The sequence below is a fragment of the Polyodon spathula genome, chromosome 21 (assembly GCF_017654505.1).
Source record: "Polyodon spathula isolate WHYD16114869_AA chromosome 21, ASM1765450v1, whole genome shotgun sequence".
In the NCBI taxonomy this organism is placed as follows: domain Eukaryota; kingdom Metazoa; phylum Chordata; class Actinopteri; order Acipenseriformes; family Polyodontidae; genus Polyodon; species Polyodon spathula.
This window is the reverse complement of record NC_054554.1, coordinates 3711728-3734632: the sequence shown is the minus strand read 5'-3', so window position 1 is coordinate 3734632 and position 22905 is coordinate 3711728. Positions and strand designations below refer to the sequence as shown.

Below are 22905 nucleotides of genomic sequence, written 5' to 3'. Positions count from 1 at the left end.
AATGTAATGTTGATAGCGCTATATGAGGTGTCCTCGCACTGGAATCATAGCGCCAAGTTTTCACCCCTGGGACTGTAATTACAGATTATGAAAAAAAAAACTTAATGAAATTAACGAATGCAAAAGAGTACATTGGAAAGCGTTTGATGCCCAAATAGAGGCCGGGGCAGTGACAACCCATTCCTTTCTGATCACCTGACCCGTCGAAGAGCGGATCACGTGACTAGCGCTCCATCTCGGCCATTTTAAGCGCAGTGTGAAAGCAGTCTGATTTACTGCAGAGGGAAAGGATCAAAGTCTTTAATTTACGGAGGCCAAAGAGCAGCAAGAATTACTTTACTGGACCAGTAAGTATTGACTCTAAACATAAACATCCTATGATCCTGATTCACTCAATAAACGGAGAAGCGAGCTGCGTGGACTCAGTGTGAATGTACCTGACTCGTGTGTGTGTGTGTGTGTGTGTGTGTGTGTGTGTGTGTGTGTGTGTGTGTGTGTGTGTGTGTGTGTGTGTGTGGAGATACACTAACCAGCTGTCACGATTTTGTTCTGCCCCCTTCCCCATTTGCATTTCTCAGAGGCTCCATGCGTCCAGATAACAAAACAAGCATTCAGCGCTATCTTTGTGAATATAGCGAGAGATACTGTGTGCTCGTTTTACGATGAAAAGTTATGCAACCCCCCCCCTTATTGGAATTGGATGTGTAACCCCCCCCCCCCCCCCCCCCCCCCCCCCCCAAAATAAATAAATAAATAAAATCGATGCATATTGTCGTAAAACATATTTTAAAATGTACCCTTTGCTATGTATTCTGCAATTTAGGAAAACAAAAAATCATCGAATCATTGAACACGAAGTGTCCAGTAAGATTGATTTTGCCAACTCAAATACCGATGCTGTTTTAGGTTACACGCTATTTTAGTCCCATTTGCCACAGGAAAACTTCTGTTTAATTAAAGTATGCATATATTTCCAATAGTTCCCTGTTTCACATGTACAGCTTGAGAGGTGGTTTTAGTATAAAGGTCTTTAGCCGGTTATGCAATCTATAGTTTCCCTTTTTTTGTGTGATTTTTGAGGTTAACTGAACATTAGTCGTGGTAAGAAATGTACCACAGGCTTAAACCACAAGCCATGTAGGTTAGCAATTTAACCTAAAGGTGCCAGGGGAACAAGAACTGTGAGACCACGTTAGTGTAGACTAGTCTGACTTATGTTTACTTTTTTTAATTAAAGTGTGTTTTAGTTCTTTTTTTAGAGTAATGTGTTTTGCATGTTCACTGTATGATACTGTAGCTTATTGGTGCCATGGGTCTAGCTGCTGTAAAAAGCATCTAAAATGTGTTTTAGCATTTATCCTGTTCATCCAAAAATGTGCAGGAAAATAGCAAAATAACTACAGGGTTGCATGACTGACGAAGAGATGGAATTGTGAAATATCTACTGTACCCAAAAGGTAGTCCATGTATTCTGTAGCAATAACATTTTAGGGGGGGGGGGATTGATTATTTTTCCTTTGCTACTGCATAAAACTCATTCAAAATAAGAAGTGGTCACACTGTATCACCTGTTTATCCCCTGCAGGTTGTACTTCCAAAGGTGTGCTGTAAGCATTTGTTGTGCTGTCATTCTCAAGTGGTATTTTATCTTTGGTGTAAAATGTTAAGGGACAGAGAATTTTAAACCCTGTTATAAATAAACCCATGTGATTCATGGCCTATGAGGAGGACAAGAATAAGTAAAGCAAAGAAAGTGTCTTAAGTTTGTGATAACTTTGAAAAGTTCACGTCTGTGATTTGGAACATTTTGTAACCCGAATTAACCTGCCAATGTGGGGTAGGTTGTACAAATAAGAGGATTTAGTGTTTTGAGGGAGAGACTAAGTTTTCCCATACTAAATTGCCTAATTGATGTACAGTAGTATGATTGTGATAGAGTAGCATCATGCTGCTACACCCCTTTACACTAGAGAACAAGTGTAGCAAGTAAGGCTGTTTGAAGATTTGGACACCTATGTGCTGGGGTTAGATGCTTAGTCATTCAGGTCAAGGTACATCCTGTTAAATTTTTTTTATTTTTTATTATTATTTTCTTCTGTGGGTGAGCACTTGACATTTTCTTTCTGCCAAAATGTAAAGTTCTTGGCATCTTTACAAACCTTCAAAGATTTCCATTTTCTTCTGTCTTGATCCTGAGCAGTACCCCCAATGAAATATTGAAATTGTCAAATTCAGTTGGGATGTTTAGGACAGGAAGCAAAACTAACAATAACAAAGTGTGTCATTTAAACTTGCTAAAACATTCCTCTCCCATTTTGTAAGTGTACTAAAACAATCTGCTCAAGTACCAGCGAAGCAAATGAATAAGATACCGCTCTCAGATGCAGTTGTGAGTTGATGCAATCATTCTATAGAGTGCATCCAGAAACTAGATAGATAGATTTAGCAGAGTTAGCTGATTTAAATCAAGTCGATTTAAATCACTTGATTTTTTAAGGAAAAAAACAAAAAAAAAGATTTACTACCTATTTTATATAGTTTCTCGAGGAAAAGACATGAAAAGTATGTTTTAAAAACCTTTTATTGACACAAACATCTTAAACTCTTCCTGTCTATAAACTAAAACTCTTAGAGCTGTATTCTGATCATGTGGTATTCTGAAGATTTGCCTTGTCTTGCCCTTTTAGAGTTCCTGCCCCACCATTAATATATTCGCCGAAGCGATTCTGATTCTGTCCCAAATAGACAATTGAGTTAGACCTGCTGAAAGTGGGTTTTTAGTGGTGCAATAAGAAACTTTAACAACTGAACACACTATAAAAGCACAGTAGTCCTAAGTAACAACTGCGTGTGTGTGTGGACTGACACAGAAAGAGGAAAGAAAAGTTAAAGAAAAGAATGGCTAGGATGAGTGAGGGGGATTTTTCTCTGGCGTACTCAATCGCTAAATTCTTGTAGCTCACATTTAGAGGATGCCACAATGATAAATTGCTTTATTTATGTATTCATTTAAGATTGAGTAATTTAGTTTGGTATGTATCTATTCACAAACCACCATTTCCAACATCCTTAAATTTACATTTTGGAAGCAGTGTATAGCTAGAACTAGGATACTACTACAAAAAATTGCATAATCAAAAATAAATAACCAAAAACATTGATTTGAATAAAATCTTTTTTTTAATCTAAAAAATTGCCAACCCTGAGATTTATTGTAGTCTATTAAAAGTAAAATAGATAACATTCTTATATGCTTGAGGTATTTGTATATACAGTATATGAAAAGGTAGTGAAATTTTACACTTTAATACTATGTTCATTGCTCTTGTACTTCAGGTATGGAGGAGGGCAGCAGTATTGCTGTCCTGGTGCCACACAGCAGGGGGCAAGAAGCAGTTCTAATACCTGACAGTGTTGTGGGCTCCCGGTTGCAGGACAACGATGGCAAACAAAAACAAAAAGCTACTGACTCTCTCATCCAGGTCATAGAAAAACTGAGCAAGATAGTGGAAAACAAAAGGAAGAGGAGATGTACCCAAGCGGGCATGAAGCACCCTCACCTGTATCAATCTGTGATTCTCGAGGCCAAAGAAAACTGCGAAATCCCAGCAAAAATGGCAAAAGACTCGGACACACTTAAGCGAAATGCACCATCTGTTGTGCAGGAGGAATACTATTTATCCGAGGACCTGCAGGACACCTGTAGCAGGACAGTCACTTGCTACCAGTGCAGCCTCTGCAAATTAATTTCCCCAACCCTGCCTCTGTTGAAGGAGCACATAAGACTACACGACCGGCAAAATGAGGTCATATTGATGTGCTCCGAATGCTGCTTCATGTCCAAACAGCAAGAGGAACTGGAAGCCCATGTCAGGATTCACTTAGATAGTGAGGAGATGCACACAAGTGTTGCTCAACATCATGGGCTTCAGAATCTGAATCTCTTAGCCGGGAAAAGTTTTGCATACGCAGGGGGCCTTGGAGGCTTGCAGATTAACATGGAAGATGAAGAGGTCAAAGGAAATCTGAAGAGTTCAGTGGGAGACCATGTAAAAAAAAAATGGTACACGTATGAGCAGTATGGCATGTACAGGTGCTTGATCTGTAGCTACACCTGCGGTCAGCAGAGAATGTTGAAGACGCACGCATGGAAGCATGCCGGCGAAGTCGATTGCTCCTACCCTATATTCGAAGACGAATCAGAGCCTGCTAGTATGCCTGCAGAGCCACTGCCTCAGGCTGATGAAGCTGTTGTTGTGCTGGCTTCAATAAGCAAACCAGCAGACCTCTACGGCACTCCTCCTTTTCAACTACAGCTTTGCACCTCTGGTACAGACGACAGTGGAAAGCCCATTCTTGGCCAGACTGTTCAAGAAACCTCGGAGGAAGCGTGTCTACCGAAGGTCGCAAGTGCAACATCCCAGGAAGAAGTAGTTGAGGAACAGACCCTTTCCGATTTGGAACCGGATAACGCCACCTCAGATAGCCTTCTCTCTTCGGCGCAAAAGATAATCAGCTGCAGCCCCAACAGAGTAGGACATGTCAATGTCATAGTGGAGCGTCTTCCAGGAGCTGAAGAAGTAGGAGCCAGCAAGCAGTTCCTGTTGAGCCCTGACATCGAGAAGAGGCTCATCTCTGATGAGCCTGAGATGACTTATTACGAGGACACTCCAGAAGTTTATAATGCCAGCAAAGGTACTGTTGCTCTCGAAGAGGTGGTCATAGATTGGTGCAACAATGAGAGACAGTGCGAGGGCGAGGAGGCTAAAGAATCGACAGCAGCTGATGAAAACTCCCCCCCGGTCCGGAGAAGGACACATTCAGAGTCGTTGAGGTTGCACTCCATGGCTGCTGAAGCGCTTGTTGCTATGCCCACAAGAACTCCGGTGGCCAGCATTAAAAGCATTGTTGAGTTGAGCACGCAGAGCCCTGATATTGGTCAAAGATACATCGATATAACCAATACAGTCCAACACAAAGTAATATCTGCTATTAATAATACCTCGGAGGATTTTGCCGATTTGAAACAGGCCGCCACTGCGCAGGTTGACTTGGATATGCAGACGGTCAAGCCTGGGCTGTCGGAGGTGCCGGTCAGAATGGGAATCAGCATGTCACTGCTCACGGTGATTGAGAAGCTGAGAGAGCGGACTGATCAGAACACCTCGGATGAAGATATTTTGAAGGAATTGCAGGATAATGTGCAGTGCCAACCTAGCGGCGACGTGAGTTTGCCAGGAGGCAACCTGGTGGAGTATATTCCAGAAAGTGATCGGCCGTACCGGTGCCGCCTTTGCCTCTACACCAGTGGCAACAAGGGCTACATCAAACAGCATCTGAGGGTACATAGACAGAGGCAGCCTTACCAGTGTCCCATCTGTGAACACATTGCAGAGGACAGCAAGGATCTCGAGAGCCACATGATCAATCACTGCAAGACCAGGATGTACCATTGCAAGCAATGTGAAGAAACCTTTTATTACAAGGTAGGAACAACTTTTTTTTTTTTTTTTCCTTCCCAAAAATGGTGACCACCTCCATAAAGTTTCTCTCATTTCTATCCGGGACTACTTATTGAAATTTCAGAGCCAGCTGAGGAATCACGAACGAGAACAACATGGGCTGCCCGATACCTTGCCTGTGCTGTCATCTGTTAATGAGAGTACCGTGCCTGAAGATAAATACACAGAAGAAGGTAATTACCAATATATGAATTAAATAAAGATGGTAAGGTGCCAAACGGTGGGGTGGGGGGGGAGGGGGGTTAATAGAATGTATTTAATCGGAGCAAGACAACTGTGTGGTTGCTGTGTAGTGTTAATATGTTATCTTGGAGCAAGTGGAGAAATCAGCAAAGTTGAAATAATATGTTTCGTATTTCAACTTTGGCATAATCGATGCCTGTGAAACCTCAGGTGTATGGAATAGTTAGATTTCTTTAACAACTTGTTCAGTAGTATTGTATAGTTGAGTATTTCCCTCTTATATCTGCCAGCTGTACTGTTCATTTTATCATTGTGTTGATTCCTATGCAAGGTAGTAGTTTATCATGAGAACATTCAATTGAAAATGATCAGTTTGTTTTGATTTCCTACAGATCTGGCCTCTACCCAGAAAGTCTATAAATGTGATGTCTGCGCTTACACAAGCTCGACATACATTGGTGTTCGGAACCACAGGAGAATCCACAACTCTGATAAGCCGTACAGGTTTGTAAAGGACCGATTGTCCAATTCAGTTAACTCCTTAGTTTGTGGGAGTATCTTTGGTTAAATACAAATTGGTTCAACAAACAGATCAACTTTTGAGTTTGGCATCAAGTAAATATTGCTCCTCAAACTGTCTATTTCAATTTTCCTAAAATGATTTTCTCAGCCAGGTGTTTATTGAATTGGTCCCCTCTCCCTCCATAAAACACAGTGAATTGTTGCAAAAGAAACTATGTTGAAATCAAACTAGTACAATTTGTGTTATTGTATGAAATGATTACTGTATAGGTCTAAGTAAAAATGTAATTAATTGTAACACAAATACATTTTAAAATATTTCTAGCCATTAGGAGATATGCTGCCAATGATCACTAGGTAGCAGCATTAGTGAGTGGCATTTCAGGATACCTAAGTTTGACTGGCAATATACAGAATGTGTAATTGTGTAATTTGCAGAGTAGAGGCTGTGAGTACTGAGGAACTGTAGGCACCCAGCCTCTTCATACCTGAACATACCTGAACCTGATGTGCCAGTGTGCATCTGTTGGACAATTTTCCTTTGCACATTGTCCTCCATGCACTGATAACGTTGCATGAGCTATGAATCGCCCTGATGTGTCTCCAGTGCCGAGGCACAACTGTCCGATAGATTAATTTGGAAACTTCCTGTGTGCTTGCTCGTAGGTGCAGCAGCTGTGACTTTGCCACAACAAACATGAACAGTTTAAAAAGCCATATGAGACGCCATCCACAGGAGCATCAAGCAGTACAGCTAATGGAACAGTACCAGTATGTTTCTTGAGATGCACACAACTACAGTAACACACCTTTTGTTTATCCTGCTACAAATAATCATATAGCACTTTTGTGGGAGGCTATTGATTTAAGCAAATTCATTGTTACCTTTTATAAGTCCAGTTTATTTGAATAGTTGTGTTTGGGTTTGTGGATGTTGATGTTTTGATTTTGATCTTGTTTCTTTAGATGCTCACTCTGTGGCTATGTATGTAGCCACCCCCCTTCTTTGAAGTCTCATATGTGGAAGCACGCTGGTGACCAAAATTATAACTATGAGCAAGTAAACAAGGCTATTAATGAAGCAATTTCACAAAGCAGCAGGTAAGTAATAAATGAAGAATCCTGAAGTGGTGGGGGTAAGGTTAGAATTCCTAATAGGGCAGAGGGGACAATGTGTAAAATAGAATATTCGATCCTGGTTGCAGGTCTCCGTGCCCTGTAGCGAAAAGGAGTGAACCCATTGAGAGAACTGTCTCTGGACTTGCGGAGAAGTCGATGCTGGATCCTGAAACGCCAGCCTTGGCTTCGGAGGAGGACAAAAGAGTTACAGAACCATCACAGGTATCCAGCTGTACAACAAAAAGCAGCTCGGAAAAAAGTGCGAGTCAGTCCCGGGCAGGGGCGGAGTACTGCGTCCTGCTTTTCTGCTGCTGTATCTGTGGGTTTGAATCCACCAGCAAGGAGCACCTGATAGAGCATATGAAGAAGCATGAGGGCGAGATCATTAATATCATTCTGAACAGGGAACGAAGATCCCAGGAGCCCCAGCGCGGCACACAGTAGACTGCAATGCACTCCTTTAGCTTTATACAAAAGCAGGCAGGTTACATTTTTTTATAAGACCTTTTAGGTGTATCTGATTTGTTTGCAGGTTGCGGTTGGGTAATGCAGACCAGCTTTATGTCAATGTGGTGGTTTTTTTTATATAATATTTTTTTTTTAATTTGTTTTGTTTTTACAGTGTATTCAAAACTTGACAAGCTTACCGTTTTTCACATCTGGAAACAATATAAGATTGACCTCTTGACCTAGTCTTTTATTGTGTACAGTTTCTAGACTTCCACACAAAACAGCAGTTCAGATTTTGAAAATGAGTACACTGAACTTCTAGATTTAAAACTGAAATTCAGAATGTTGAAGGTTAAACTGCAGTCTTTATATTTGTATAGTTTTGGTGTAATTTAAAAGAAAAAAAATAAGTAGTTTTCTTCGTGAAACCAGCTTCTCACTGTAAAAAACAGCTATGTTAATAAGCAATCAGATTATGTATTTCAGTGATTTAGGGTGTAAATACCTTGGTATTTGTTATTTTCTATTTATGCATGTAGTTTTATTGCAACAAAACAATGTAAACAGTGCACCTTTGCATTGTCTTCATGGTGCTATTCAGCTGTCAAAGCATTGTGCCAGGGATCATTGACCTAAAGATATATCTGTACACACACTGTATCTGTGCTCCCACAGGCAGTATTTTCTTTTAGAATAGTTTTGTTTAATTTAAGTATTTAAATTCTTAAATAAAATCCAAATACAGTTTTTCACAAGGCACAGATGTTTACATTTTATTATAGTTGGAAAACTGCAAGTAATGCTTTCTGTTAAAGTTACATCAAATAGCACATGTTTAGTATAGAAAATTAATAAACTGTTGATTCCGTTAAGGAGTGGAGTAATCTTTTCAAGAAGTATTTCAGTTCTAAAAAATATATACAGCAGGATATATATGCTGTGGGATTTATATACACAATGCATGTTGTGCCTAAATCTTTAAACAGCAGTTTTGCTTGACCATCTGAAATATTCTAGTTGGTTCTACCTTATTCTTGTGTGTAGTAGGTGATACAGTATTAGTTTATTAAGTTTTGAATGCCATTCATTTAGTTAGGTTGCTGAATTGAACCGGCCATCAAGTTTAAAAGACTGAATCTTCCATTACGTAAAATCAAGGATGTGGATAAATAGATAATTTAGCATTCTTCTTCCACTAACCCATGTAAATTCATATCAGCCTTTCATATTTATTTTATCGACCTATTAATTAAACCCAATGTGGAGAAGGGTGTGATTTTATAAACTGTTTAATCCCCTTTTATTTCGGTCTATTTCAATCCTTCCAATTGTTCTACTTTCCAATACTTTGAATCCACTTCTCTGTAGCTAATGCATACAATTGTCATTCTATAAAAATAAAAAACATGGTAAATGCAGCATGCTTTACAGAAAGTAGCTGGAGGTTAAAATGAAGAGGGTTTACATTTGCAATATCGTTTATTAGAAACCCCCCAATAACTGTTTTGCTGTTGGTAATGCAAAGATCGTAATTGTTGTACTTTTGACATTTACCATTGAGTGTTGTAGTCTTGAACAAAGGCTTGAATCCACAATGTTTGCAGCCTTTTTCTTGACCACAGTGGAGTACACACTTTAGGTTAAGCTTGATAATATTTGTTTCTGCTATCTGGACCTTAACAAGAAAAAAAAAGTACAGTAACATTTTAACCCTTTTTTGGGGATGTGCTTTTATTTTACATGGTATATTTTAAATGTTTAGGTTTCATTTGATAAGACGCACTGTTTTAAGTGGCCATTCTTGTGATCGGTACATGCTACATCCATAAATCTTCCTAAATGTTTGCATCAAAATATGTCAAATGAAGCAACTGAATTAGATTTTTGGTTGAAACTGAAAAGTAGCTTGTGCTATAACATGGAATGTTGCAGTCATTAAGCTCTGTGTGTTCCCCCTCACATTTGTTTAGAATATGTAGTCCTTGAACACAGTGTTTTTTTATATATATAGAGAGAGAGAAATGCTCAAATTGCAACTGATGCTTTTTTTTTTTTTTTTTACAGTTCAGATAAATGTATTAAAAACACATGCACACTAAGAATGCAGTTTTAGCCAAAGTATAGCACTTCCACAAGACTGATTTTGAAATACTGTTGGTTATTCTTACACTATTCTTACAAAAAGGTTTGTATTTATAAGTTAATTGAGCACATTAAGCTGCATGCCTTAATGCCAAAAAGGAGTTGTATAACTGTTCTTTTCTGAACTGACATGGCTTTTCGTTGTTAACAAACCAAGGTGTGTAATACAGTACATCTTGTAACTACCTTGGGAGGGGGGAGGGGGGAGGGGGGTGATGTGCAAAGTTAGAATTATTTATTTTGCTTCATAGGACTTATTCTTCTGTTATGACTTTGCCGTTTGTATTTTGGTAATAAACAATTCAAAAGAAAAGTTGTTTGACTTGTGTGTAACCAAATGCATAAAGTTTGAGAAACTCCATTTTAGTTTACCGAAATACTCATACATGTTTTCTTAATACCCTGGGACACGGCCCTGCTCAAGTTTGAACTCATGAGTTACTTACAGAGGCTTACAGCCGTATAGAACAGTTCTATAAATGCCTTTCATAGTGGACCACCATCACAAAGAGCTTTACAAAATACGAGACTAGGGTGTGTGAACTATGCATCAGCTGCAGAGTCACTTATAAGAATGTCTCACCAGAAAGACGGAGCCCAAGGAAGGTAAGTGACTTGCTCGGGGTCACACAATGAGTCAGTGGCTGGGCTGGGATTTGTACCGGGTACCACCTGGTTATATATATATGTAAACTGTTCCACACAAATAGACAATACAATTTCCTGCACGGAGTACAAAGGAAAACAAAAGGCTGCTCAGTTCATTTCAGTTCATCTAAATGGGGGTCCCCTGGTGTGGTGGGTAAGCAACGGGGCTAATTAGCCTCTTCTCTGCTCCTTTAAATGAATGGGGACACTATCTTGGAAATTGTTCATGGCTGAACTGATTTTTCTTGCTTTATTACAAAGAATATCTGTCTTAAGAATATGATCATGCTTCAAGCTCATATTGGGTATTTAATGCTTAATGAAATAGAATTAACAGGGGTTGTTTATCCAGACTCCTACTGAGTCAATTACTCAGATTTGATAGAGGCTCTTCCTATGAGAATCAAGCTGTTTTCTGTTAGAATACACTCTAATTCTTACAGATGTGACGGTGGCACGGAGGCTGCACTTCACACAACAATCAGGAACGCTGAGGAATACACATTTATGTTACAGAACAGTGCATGAATGAACAAGAAAAAGCACATTTTAATTTCTTCATTGACATTCAAATATAAATAAAGGACAAAGATATAAGTAAGGACCAGGTTCACAGTCCTCAAAATCACATCCTTTTCTGATCTGTTAATTCTCTCATTAGGTTGAACCCCATTCAAATATGTTGACACTACAACAACTGATGTGTTAAAAAAAGGTCACCAAACTAAAGCAAGAATTACATTTATAACTGTGGATTAGAATGGGCACATACTACTGTATAAGTCTGTTTTTTATTAACATGCCAGAAGATAAATGACATGTACTGTACATCCGATTTTCTGTATTTGCCAGATGGAAGCGCTAGCTATTTGCATTAGCATCATATACGCATAGTTTACTGTAATAATATACTCTCATTCAAAGGTAATTGGTTTACTTTTGGTCCGTCTTGAGCTCAGATGATTACAAAACTCACTTAAAATCAGCTCTGTCTATCTTGGGACAGTTCTTAATGAAGAAATTTTTTACAAAGCCTCTGACAAGTATAATCACTCTAATAATAACTCTAAATTTGCACAGCAATCAAAATGTCCTAATAGCCCCAAAACCTTAGCTAATTAGGAAGGCATTACACACACCCGGTGAAGGAAGACCTGGGAATTCACAACTTAATTCTTATTTGACTTTTTCATTTAGAAAACATTGCTGCTTAAAGTGTTTGCATACACTGCACAGCCTGAGTTAGCATTGCTTAAAGCCTTGTCTAGCACCTGCTGATGTAATCCCTTGGACAACAATCTACAAAATTTTGGAAGGTCTCTCACGTATTAGGTACAATTAATTGAATACTGTAAGTTATATATATATATCTTTTAAATGTTTTTTTTTTTAATATATTAACACATTCATGTGTGACGCACACATCACTTAATAATACATTGCACACGTACAACAGCTCCATATTTTCAAAGCATTTCACTGCAGTCTTTAGATAACTCCTATTTGTTTGAAAGGAGGAAATTCAGTGCGAATGTCTCGAAACTGAGAAACAAACAACTTGAAAGTGCTTAGGAAACATGGAATTATGTTCAGTTGTTTGGTTATATTTTTTTTTTTTTGGGGGGGGGGGGGGGGGGGGTTGTATTAGCTGATAGTTTTTCTCATTTAATAAACATGGTCTTTAAATAAAGACTGGAGGCCACTCTTAAAATATGCTCCGTATTCATCTATGTATGTTTGTTTATGACAACACTATCCTTGTCCATGATTAATTCATGGTAAGTTTGGGGTTTAATACAGTAAATACACTGTAGGTGCTTTGTAATTAATTGTAATTAACTGAACTTCATAACAACGCATTATTTTCTAGGAATCTTCTGCAGCCTTGAACAGCTTGTGAAATCACCTTTGAGATCGTTTTAGTAAGTTTGCACTACATGTCACATTCATATGAGCTTTAATTCTGCCCAGGTCCTCCTCTAGCAACTGGTTCTGTGCTTTATATTTCACCTGAGAAGGGGCACTCTTGGCCTGCTTTGGAGGCTGTCTTGATCCTGATTGATCCTGATTGATTGCTCCTGATCGCTCCCTTCCCCATCGTTAATGCTGTCTTTCTCTGTCTCGTCTAGAGAGAAATCAAGGAGGTTTGTAATATTATAAGGAAGTGAAAAAACATTTATACACACAGGATGAGATACCCCACCGAAAGGAGTTCAAGAGTTTGAACTGATCTTCTCTTTTTGGCAAAGATCAAAACCACAACAGAGGGAACAGAAATCTGAGGAGACCAGCTTGGTGTTCATCAAAAGCTGACTCCTTGAAGTAGACTGCAGTACAGCCCAAACCTGCCCAATATGCTAAACATACATTTTATGCAAAATATTTTAAATACATTTTATTATTTATATGTTTTACTCTGTCGTTTATGAAGTCAACACTTAAAGCACAAAAAAAAATGTGTGACATAAGATGCATGCTTGATTTTTTTAAACATTTGATTTAACAGTACAACTGTGTCAGTTTTTAATGCCCTGATCTGTTAATATATTAGTACTTGTTCTCACAAAGATTGTAATTTGGTTGCACCTTCTAGGATGCAATATTTTCTTGCCTTGAAAATAGTCAATGCTAGAATAACATTAATTAATGAAATTACTGAAGCTATATTTAGGCTACTTACCACTAACTGTTTCCTGAAATACTGAAACTCTGGTGCTTTCAGTTTGGTCTACTGCCAAGACTGCTGTGGCCACTGACGGTGTACAAGGTTTCCTTGACCACAGTTGAGAAGCTGGAAGCTTTAATCAGTTCATACGTCCGGAAATGGCTGGGTTCTATGCTACCTAAGTAGAGTGTCACTTTGTGGTAAAGTAATAGTGCAGCTACCAGTGTCTGCTGTAACCGAGGAGTTTAAGTGCGCCAAAGTACGACTGGAAATGACATTAGTAGATTCATACGACAAATGCGTAAGGGAGGAAGCGCCTGTGTTGAAAACTGGAAGAAAATGGGCGACAAAGAAAGCTGTGGAAGATGCTAAGGCTGCCCTTCGAATAGGTGATATTATGGGGCAAGTACAGCATGGACGAGGGGGTCTTGGTTTTGGTTCAGTTCCTCCTTCATGGCACAAGGCAACCCCAGCTCAATGGCTGGCAAGACCTATGGACAATGGAACAGATCAGGATCAGTTTCCTCTTCGGATCAACATATGATGTTCTCCCATTGCCACAAAACCTAAACCTCTGGGTGGGTGAGGATCATTCATGTCCTTTGTGTTCACCATTTGCAGCATTAAGGCACATTTTGACAGGATGTAAGGTGGGTCTTAGCCAAGGGCAGTTTACTTGGTGCCATGACCAGGTGCTGAGATGTTTGGCCTTTGCATTGGAAGACAAGCATACCCTGATCAATAAGTTGCCACCTGTTCCATCAAAGCATTACACACAAAAGACAATATTGCTCCATCCAGGAGAGCAACCACCAAGAAAAGTTGTTAAAACCAAGCCTCGCCCAGGACAACTGGAGGCTGCTAGTCTGGAAGACACTAGCAGATGTTGGTCAACGGCTTATTTTTCCACCTGAGATTGCCACCACTAACCTTCGACCAGACATTGTCTTGTGGTCTGGATCAGCACGCCTTGTTCACATCTATCTGGTAGAGTGAACAGTGCCATGGGAGGATGCTGTGGATGAGGTGTATGAGAGGAAGAACCTTTCTTATGCTCAACTAGCTGCTGAAGCGGAACAGCATGGATGGAGAGTCCGAGATTACCCAGTGGAGGAGGGTTGTCGAGGATTTGTGGCACACTCTACAACCTGGTTTCTCAGAGATGTCCGGTTCAGTGGCTAAGAGTTGCGTTGCACAGTGAAGAACTTATCTGAAGCAACAGAAAGGAGCATCAACTGGCTGTGGTTGAGACGGAAAGATTCTGGATGGGAATCTCAAGCACAATAGAAAGAAAGCAATGCTGATGTACATGTAAGTAAGCTGGGCTGAGTTGAGTGGGGGATGGAGGGGGGTGATGCTGGGATGCCAGAGTCACTGTTAAGCCCTCTCGAGGTGTCATGGACTAGTCGACGAAACACCGAAGACAGAAGGTACCCTACTTAGCTCAATCCAGACGGTTGTAATGCTGATGCGCTGAGGAGGCCGCATTGTGGTTGATCCCAGGAGCCAGCATCGCAGCCGTTGTGTGTGCTGATGCGCTGGGGAGGCAAAATAAGTTGATCCCTCGAGTCAGTATTACACTTCAGCCATCAACACCAGGCAGAAGAATATCTACATTAACAGATGGAAAGAAATGCAAATGGATGGAGGTGCAGATGGATCACATTAGTTTACTGTAAAGCTACATATATATATACATATATATATACACACACACACACACTACATAGTGTTGAATATTATTACAAATGAAACCTTTACAGTATTACATTTTTATAATTTTATTCTTGATGAATTGCAGAATTTTAACTACAGATTACTTGAAATCAAATAAGAAAACATTTAATTAAAACCTGTTGTCTTTTTTTTTCTTTCAGAAATTGGCCCTTTCACTGATCTTCTTAACAATTCTAATTTTTAGTTTGACCTGGCAGTTTAATCAGTTTATATTGCTAATGCAAGGACATGCCCTCTTTGCACTGGGTTGCTTAGACCTGTTTTCAACAGGAAAGGTACCTTCTAAGTTTCTAGTTTTCTTTCCAAAAACCAAAAGAAACCTTTATGCTTTTAATAGTGATGATCGTGCTGTTGTTCTGAACAATGTGGAGTATATACAATTATTTCTATATTTTCACATTTGCTAACAAGATTATGCTTATAGAATACTTTGATCCATTACATGGCTTATTCTTGAGAAATCATTTGGTTTAAATGCTTGTTGATTGATTGGTTGTCAGAAGAGGAAGATTAGAATCGTACACTTCCAGTACAGTGACATTCCATTTATTTCCACCAGATGGCACTATTATTCCCACAGTATTCCAGGCTGGCTAAAGATATTATTTATGCTGCTTGTAAGTTTTCCATCCTGTGATATATTTATATGATGCTTTTATATGGCTAGTTCAATATTTCTACTTTGTAATGCTTAAATGTCAGCATGCTTTTCATTAATATCATTTTAATGATGCTTCTTTTGGTCCTATAAAGTATAAATATTGAACAGCATGTTTATATCATGATATGTAATAGCTGGAGTTCTAGAGGAGATATATTAAGAGGACGACAGCACATCTGTCTCTTGTTTTAATAACAACATGAAGACACTTTTCAAAGGGGTGTCTTTGTACTGTTTGTTTGCGTATCTTACAGGCGTGTTGTGTCTTTACCTGCATGTGACTTGTTTGTACCTGGTTCAGGTGAGGAGCTTGCTGTTCTTCAACCCCATGATCCTGGGATCATTAGTACTAAGCTTCACTGTAGTTGCTCTTACAGTAAACTTCTTCCAGATAAGTGTTGGCCATGAGTGTTAAGTTAATGGGTCAGTGTTTCCCTTTGAGTCTGACAAAATTTGCCCGCAATGTCCAAACATCACATTGGCACACTGTGAACTAGTATAAATTGTCCCAAGTCACAGGCCAGTGGATGACATCAATTCTAATATGTTCTGTAACAATAGTTTTTTTTTTCCATATGATGCATTAATAATTCACCCTGCATACATACACACATACACACATTCATCTTCAAACTGCTTTTTTTTTAATGCTGTTGACCTTAAAAAATGTTATGAAACATTAATGTTCTGTCATTCTTATTTGCAGTGATCCTCAAACAGTGGAAAGGAAGAAAAAAAATATGATTTCCATAGGACTGTTATCCTATAGAACCATGAGGTCCTTTTTTTCTTGCTTAAGAAAAATCGCACAGAAAATGTACAATTCCTTTTCATCAGAATATCAGGGTATTCGCATTTGATCTGTCGCTGGTTTTTAATATTTCTACAGAATGAAATACTTGTGGGCTGGCCACTATGGCAAGCCGTTTTAACATTTAATCCTCAGTTGCTGATATCGAGAATGGCATTTCTGATGTCAAGAATGGCATTTTTGATATCAAGAACTGTATTTTTGAAAATCAAATTTTAAAAAACGAACCAGTACCACCAGTAGTGCAAGAACAAAGCATAACCCAGACAATACCAAAGCAAAAAACAATGGCCTGCAGATTTATAGTTGTATCCGCTGAAGACAGGGTGAAATTACCTCAGCCACATGACCCATGCGGGGTGTTACGCCAAATCAACTGATGGAACTCAATACAATTCTTGATATATTTGGTATGTGACTTGTAGTTATCTGTTACTTCAGTTTAATCCAGGCATGCCTTTAACTGAAATGAGTTGTAATGATGTCATACCTGGCCCTATTAAGATGTGTCTGTGTAAACTGTACAACAACCACGTAAAAAAATAAATAAAATCCACTTTCATTGTGAACCATTAGTTGTGTTTTCAGTGATACCTTGGAACGCAAGCAGGGCCTCCACTAGATAGCAGTATAGTAACAACTAACAAAACCAGCAAGAGCTCTTGTTCGGTTTTTTATATGAATTAACCATGCATGAAGAACCATGTAATAATAATAATAATAATAATAATAATAATGATAATAATAGGTAACATTCCCACTCGTGGATCATTTTAATTAGCAGTTATAGAACTACAGTCTGGTTAAACTGGTCGGGAGTTCAGTTCGAAGCGACAGACAAGCAAAACAAGTACGAGGGGAAAAGGGAATGGGCTCGCCCCAGGTTCGTCTGCCAGAGCAGGGCTGAAGGGTCTCGGCTCCGGGAGAAAGCTGCAGCTCCTCTCGCTGCAAAAAAAGTAAATACATCAGGAAAGATAATCATGTAATAGGCCTAATATCTATTGAGTTATGAAACGAATGCTGAATAAGATGTTTGTGTTATAAAGTGACAGCTTTTCTTCAGTTCAGATACTGTATCAAAAGGGAGAGACAGAAACGGAAGTTAGACTGAGAAGTTGTTTACAGTTTGAACAACACCAGTACTATATTATTTACTGTAGAAATATTGCATGAATCACTAAGGAATTGGGGGACATGCTGTAGGAGCGTTATATCCAAGGCGCGTTATAACTGAGTCTTACATAGCGTGGGAGCTTGCATCAGACTTTTTATTTGTATTTTTTTTAATTATTTATTTTTATTTTTTTATGCTTTTGTATTTATTTAGTTCTCAACCAAATTTCTGGAAGAAATGTCAGAACTCTTCGAATTCTATGACCCAGATACAGTGGATCTTATGAACTGGATTAGATAATGCTTGTTTTAATCTTTTAGACAGCATACATTCCTTTAGCTTCTTTTAAATATCCAGTTATATGGGGATACAAGTGACAGCACTTGCATGAAATGCAGCATAGGATGTAGTATATGAATAAGATATCTGGATTGGAATTGGCCCATTGGTTCAGCCTCAAGTGGAATGATGCCTAAATAAGATCAGACTTACGCTACTTAAGATTTACAAGGACTGGGCAAATATATTTTCTGTTTTTAAGACACTCAAGAAACTAGGGCATCTAGACTTTGTGATCACAAGAGGCTTTAACAGAAAATAGTATTCCTGTTACAGATTAACAGTGTCAAATTACATTCATGCCGTTAGATATGACAAGCTGTATAACACAATTCATTCTTACCCGTTGGCAATTAAATCTTGATGAAAGAGTTCAGTGTGGATTGTGTTTCCGACAACCCGCTGCTTTGAAAGTGTTTGGCATTGAGTGTTTGATATGCCTGAAATCCAATTACAACACCTGTCTGGCTGTATGTCTGAATGCGTTACAAAGCCATGTAGCCTTTCAAAAGAGCATTGGTCCACCAGATACATGTCTGGGCCTGATGAGTGTAGTAATAATAGTTTTGCTTCTAAACTGTGAAGATCAATTAAAGACCTGAAATAAAAAATAGTGTGTGTTTAGCTTTGTTCAGAAAGACTTTGGTGTAGCTAAATTAAAACAATTACAAGAATTATAGCAAATTAAAATACATTATAATTGAGAGAGATAGAGAGAGATGGGTCCATTAAGCTTTCCTACCAATGATCATTGCAACCTGATTTCAATATTACACAGCTCATTTCAAGACCCCCTTTGGGCTCAATCAAACTCCTACAAGACTTATTCATAATTTTTCTTTTTTTATGCTTTGGGATTCAGAGTTATTAGTCAAACCTGAACAGCAGCTACCTGTGCTGTGCTCCCTCCATGAGTCATTTTGGATTGAAGCGCTATTGACCCAGTTTCATGAATAATGCTTATAATTCCCAACACTGCCTGGCTGATCTGTGACAGTGCTGTTAAGCTGAGGACAATATATGAGGCTTCTATAAATGTATGTATTAAGTACACCTCTTGATTGGTATCTATAGTCAGGAGAGCAGGGATACTTTAACTGTCAGACAGTCCACAGCTAAACACCCCCTACACATAGCACAGTGATTCACAGTGTGAAAATCGCAATCAATTTTCTATTACTATTCCATCAGATTGATTTCCGTGGTTCGGGATGGAAGCTGAACAAATCAGTGCTGCATTAACTGAAGCCATCTAAAATGAGACCTGTGCCCAAAAATATAAGTAGCATTATTTTTTTTTTTTCTGCAGTGTAGTTACGCAGTGTGCTTTGCATGTAGAGTAGCAATTAACGTTTCAAACACATGGCACAGAATTGAGTTAGCAGAGGTTCTGTGCATTTGGAGGTTGTGGATTAGCTTAATTTTTCCTATGTGCACATCAAAAGTTATCAGAGAAAGGCGGCCTGTATCTAAAGAAATACCTAGTTGGCAAAGAACTGACTGGGGTCCTCGGTGAGCTGTTTGATCCCAGAGCTCCAGCCACAGTGGAGTCTGGGTGACAGAAGGCTTCCTCATTTAAAAATTAACTGAAGTTTTAATTGGCAGTTAATCTAAATTTCTGGGGATGCTGAAGTCTTTTGTCTGTAATGTATAATTTGTTACAAAGTTGAAGTTTTACTTGACTAATTGGTTAAAAAAAAATGATAACCTCACTATTGTATTATGTTCTTAACTTTAAAAAAAGAAATGGACACTTTTACAAAACATTCTGGATGTCTTTTTCTTCTGTCAGCAACCCTGTACTGTTGCCGTCTTAAAGAGATAGCACTCCACTATGTACTGGATTATGCCAAATCAACGCCAATGGTGCATAAAGTTGTTGTTGAGGCAAAAGTGGAGGGGTTTTGACTCAGGCAGAAATTACAGGCATTTTTGCAGAGGGAGTATTTTTAACATTAGGTAGGTAGATTATGTTTACAATTAAGCATGCTTAAAATTAAAATGTAGAGCACAGCACACAGTCACGCTAAGAATCAAGAAGTGCAGTTCACACATTTAATGACTGGTGAGATACAATTCAGCGTTGTTGCAGTATGACTGCTGTTTTGTCATTTCATATTCTTACAAAACAAACATTAAACTTTAAAGCTGCAGTGTGCAGTGCAAAAGCACATCATGGAAAACTACATTTGTAGGTGAAAAAACGCTAGAATAAAAGTCGCTACATTTAAAAAATGTATAAACATGTGATATTTTCAGTCCACTCAAATAAATTGTTAAAATGTTCAATACAAAAAAAAATGCCTGAGTTACCAGCTCTCCAGTGCCTTAAATATATGCATAAATATGGATTGTAGCGTAACAGGAAAGCATACCTTCAGTCATGTCTGAATCAATAATGCAAAGAGCAGGGGGGGTTTTTAACATGAGCCGCAGTATTTCCCCTCAGGCATTAAGAAACTGAAATGAATGGTAAAAAGGGGTAATCGTTCAAACCGGGTTGCCCTGTCTTCTGCGGATACAACTTTAAATCTGCAGGCCATTGTTGTTTGCTTTGGTATTGACTGGGTTATGTTTTGTTCTTGCACTACTGGTGGTCTTATTATGCACGGGCCTCATGCCACCACTCTGTATAATATGACTGTAAAACACAAGCTTATAGAAAATTGTATCGTTCACCATGTATTTAATTATTATAAAATGTAATAAGAAATCCAAGGCTGTATAGTGAACGCAGTTTTTAAGTAATCGTAAAACTGAGCTGTGAAAAGTATACAGATGGTTTACCTCCCTTGCACTGCGATGCCTCTGGCATTGCAAATTAATGAGACTAATCAATTGTAATGGTGCCATTGTAATGCTGCCCAGCACGCAATGACATTTACATTATATATTGTAAATCAGTTTGGCTTATAAAAATCCTTTTGACTATTCATTATAGAAGCCACATCGAGATTAAGGACCCGGGCACTGAACCGTGGAATTGTGGCTATAACACAAACTGGCCTGCTGTGCATCATTCCTTTGAGCTAAGTGGCAGCTGTTAGTTTTTTATAAAAGAGAATCTCTGAAAGATGACAGCTTTTATTACCTTCGGTGATACAAAGATGGAGGGTTTTTGAACATGGCAATAATATGAAATGTTTCCATTTTTTTCCTTGGTTATTATAATTGTGGCGCTGTCAGATTCAACGTCTGAAGCAGATTCAGCGTCAGGAGTGACGGAAGGTGTGGGCATCAGAAATAGAGTGCTATTATAAGTAATATAGGTTATTATACTAATATAAGTATAATAATATTTTGATACTGAACTGTATTGCATAGATTTTAGATTTTGGTAACTGTGGCTATAATGGCAGTAGAATCACTGCAAACCACAATTGCATTTTGTATGTAGAAGTGATAAAAGAAACAAGTCAAGTATTTGTTTAATTGTTTACTCCAGCATGGCAGTTACTGTATGCCTGGTACTGTCTGCTGAAAATCTGTACAATGCCACAGAATTTAAAAAAAAGTAATCTTGCTTTTGTTGGAGAAAATGATACTGACATCAGCAATGGACTTCTAGGCGATTTCATCTAGAGTATATATGAATTATTGTGCATCCAATTGTTAATGCCAAAGAATGTGTGATGAAGCCAAGTGGTTCAAACTGTGTGGGTCATTTGCCATGGCTTTAAATCTGTGTCATTAAAGGGTACATAAGGACCTTTTTATTTTATTGTGTTACATGTTCCCATATGTTACTGCAACTGTTTACGTAAGGTGTGTGTATTTATTATTTTTTTCATTTTATTTTTTTTATTTTTTTTTTACATTTTGACTACTTTTTTAAACTTTTAAATTGCATTCCCTTGATGGGAAATGTAGTTCTGAGAGGTCCACGAGGGTGCATGTGAAGCCACCTTTAGGCAAGGAATGCACTTTAAAAGTTGTAGCAACACATGGGAACATGTAACGCAATAAAATAAAAGGGTCCTTCTACACCCTTTAAGCTGTAATCTAACAAAAATGAGTGACAAGATCTTGATGTGCGCTGACGAATGAGAACAAAAGATATTCTAATAAATTGGATATTTTCAATAGTTTTTTTTTTTTTCCTTTTTTATTGTCTTCTATGGCCCTTAAACATTTGAGTGCAGATCTATTGTAGTAATCAAAATGGCAAACCAAGAAGGATTGATTCTGATCATTTTCAGTTTTAATTATTGTGTGGAAAGAACATTTAAAAAATATATGAATAGGTGATGTGTGAATTTACAGCCAGAAACCTCAATGCTGACTTTGTGCCTGAGAACACACACACACACACACACACACACACACACACACGCAGTCATGCCATAACAACAAACACAGCTCCACAAGCACTTCTGCTTTGTGCGTAAATTTTAATTCCAGTGATTAAATTGTACACAAAAGCTCAAGTCAACCTCAACTAGATTGCTGTTCTGTGTGACAGCTCATCTCCAACCATAGAATTAATTAAAGGTTGTTCCAAGTAAGAAGATGATTCTATAGTTCAAAATAGTCATTTGGGGGAGAAACGTAAATCCAGTGCTTTTAATAAGAAAGGGTTATCTGCAGGGAAATTGCAAAAACCATCTCATGCGGGGGTGGGGGTGGGGGGTTAGTATAACCGGCTTTTTATCATTTTTAAAGGCGATTTTCAGAGAGTTTAGAAAGCACAGAAAATTGCATGTGGGATATCGTAGTACAGGGGTTGCCATCCCTGGTCCTGGAGATCCACTATTCTGCAGGTCTTCTGGGTGTCTTTAAATCATCAATGGCTGAAGACATGGACAGTGTTCACCATTTAAGAAAATCATTGGTTCAGTTAATTAATTGATAACTCAGGTGGGACAAAAACTACAAGACCCTGTGGCTCTCCAGGAGCAGTGTTGGCCATCTCTGCCATAGCGTCTCTTTTGAAAGGAATAGGGAGTCCCTGTCCCTGTTAAGAAAAAGGGTGGTTGGACCAGACCAAAACCC

At 38.5% G+C, this 22905-nt stretch overlaps 1 protein-coding gene across 1 annotated transcript; it reads left to right on the top strand.

Moving 5' to 3' along the window:
- The first annotated feature begins 240 nt into the window (after positions 1-240).
- LOC121296644 (zinc finger protein 507-like) lies at positions 241-10148 on the top strand. The gene is made up of 7 exons (XM_041222401.1): positions 241-347; positions 3337-5486; positions 5587-5695; positions 6098-6209; positions 6894-6998; positions 7194-7328; positions 7433-10148. Exons 2-7 carry the CDS (start codon positions 3339-3341, stop codon positions 7788-7790), a joined length of 2967 nt encoding a protein of 988 aa, XP_041078335.1. The 5' UTR covers positions 241-347; positions 3337-3338; the 3' UTR covers positions 7791-10148.
- Positions 10149-22905: the final 12757 nt, after the last annotated feature.

Excerpts from the sequence above, each read along its gene's own strand:
- LOC121296644 (XM_041222401.1), top strand. The coding sequence starts at position 3,339 with ATGGAGGAGGGCAGCAGTATTGCTGTCCTGGTGCCACACAGCAGGGGG. Across the intron at positions 5,696-6,097 it reads AGATAAATACACAGAAGAAG|ATCTGGCCTCTACCCAGAAA; the intron begins GTAATTACCAAT and ends GATTTCCTACAG. Across the intron at positions 6,210-6,893 it reads AACTCTGATAAGCCGTACAG|GTGCAGCAGCTGTGACTTTG; the intron begins GTTTGTAAAGGA and ends GCTTGCTCGTAG.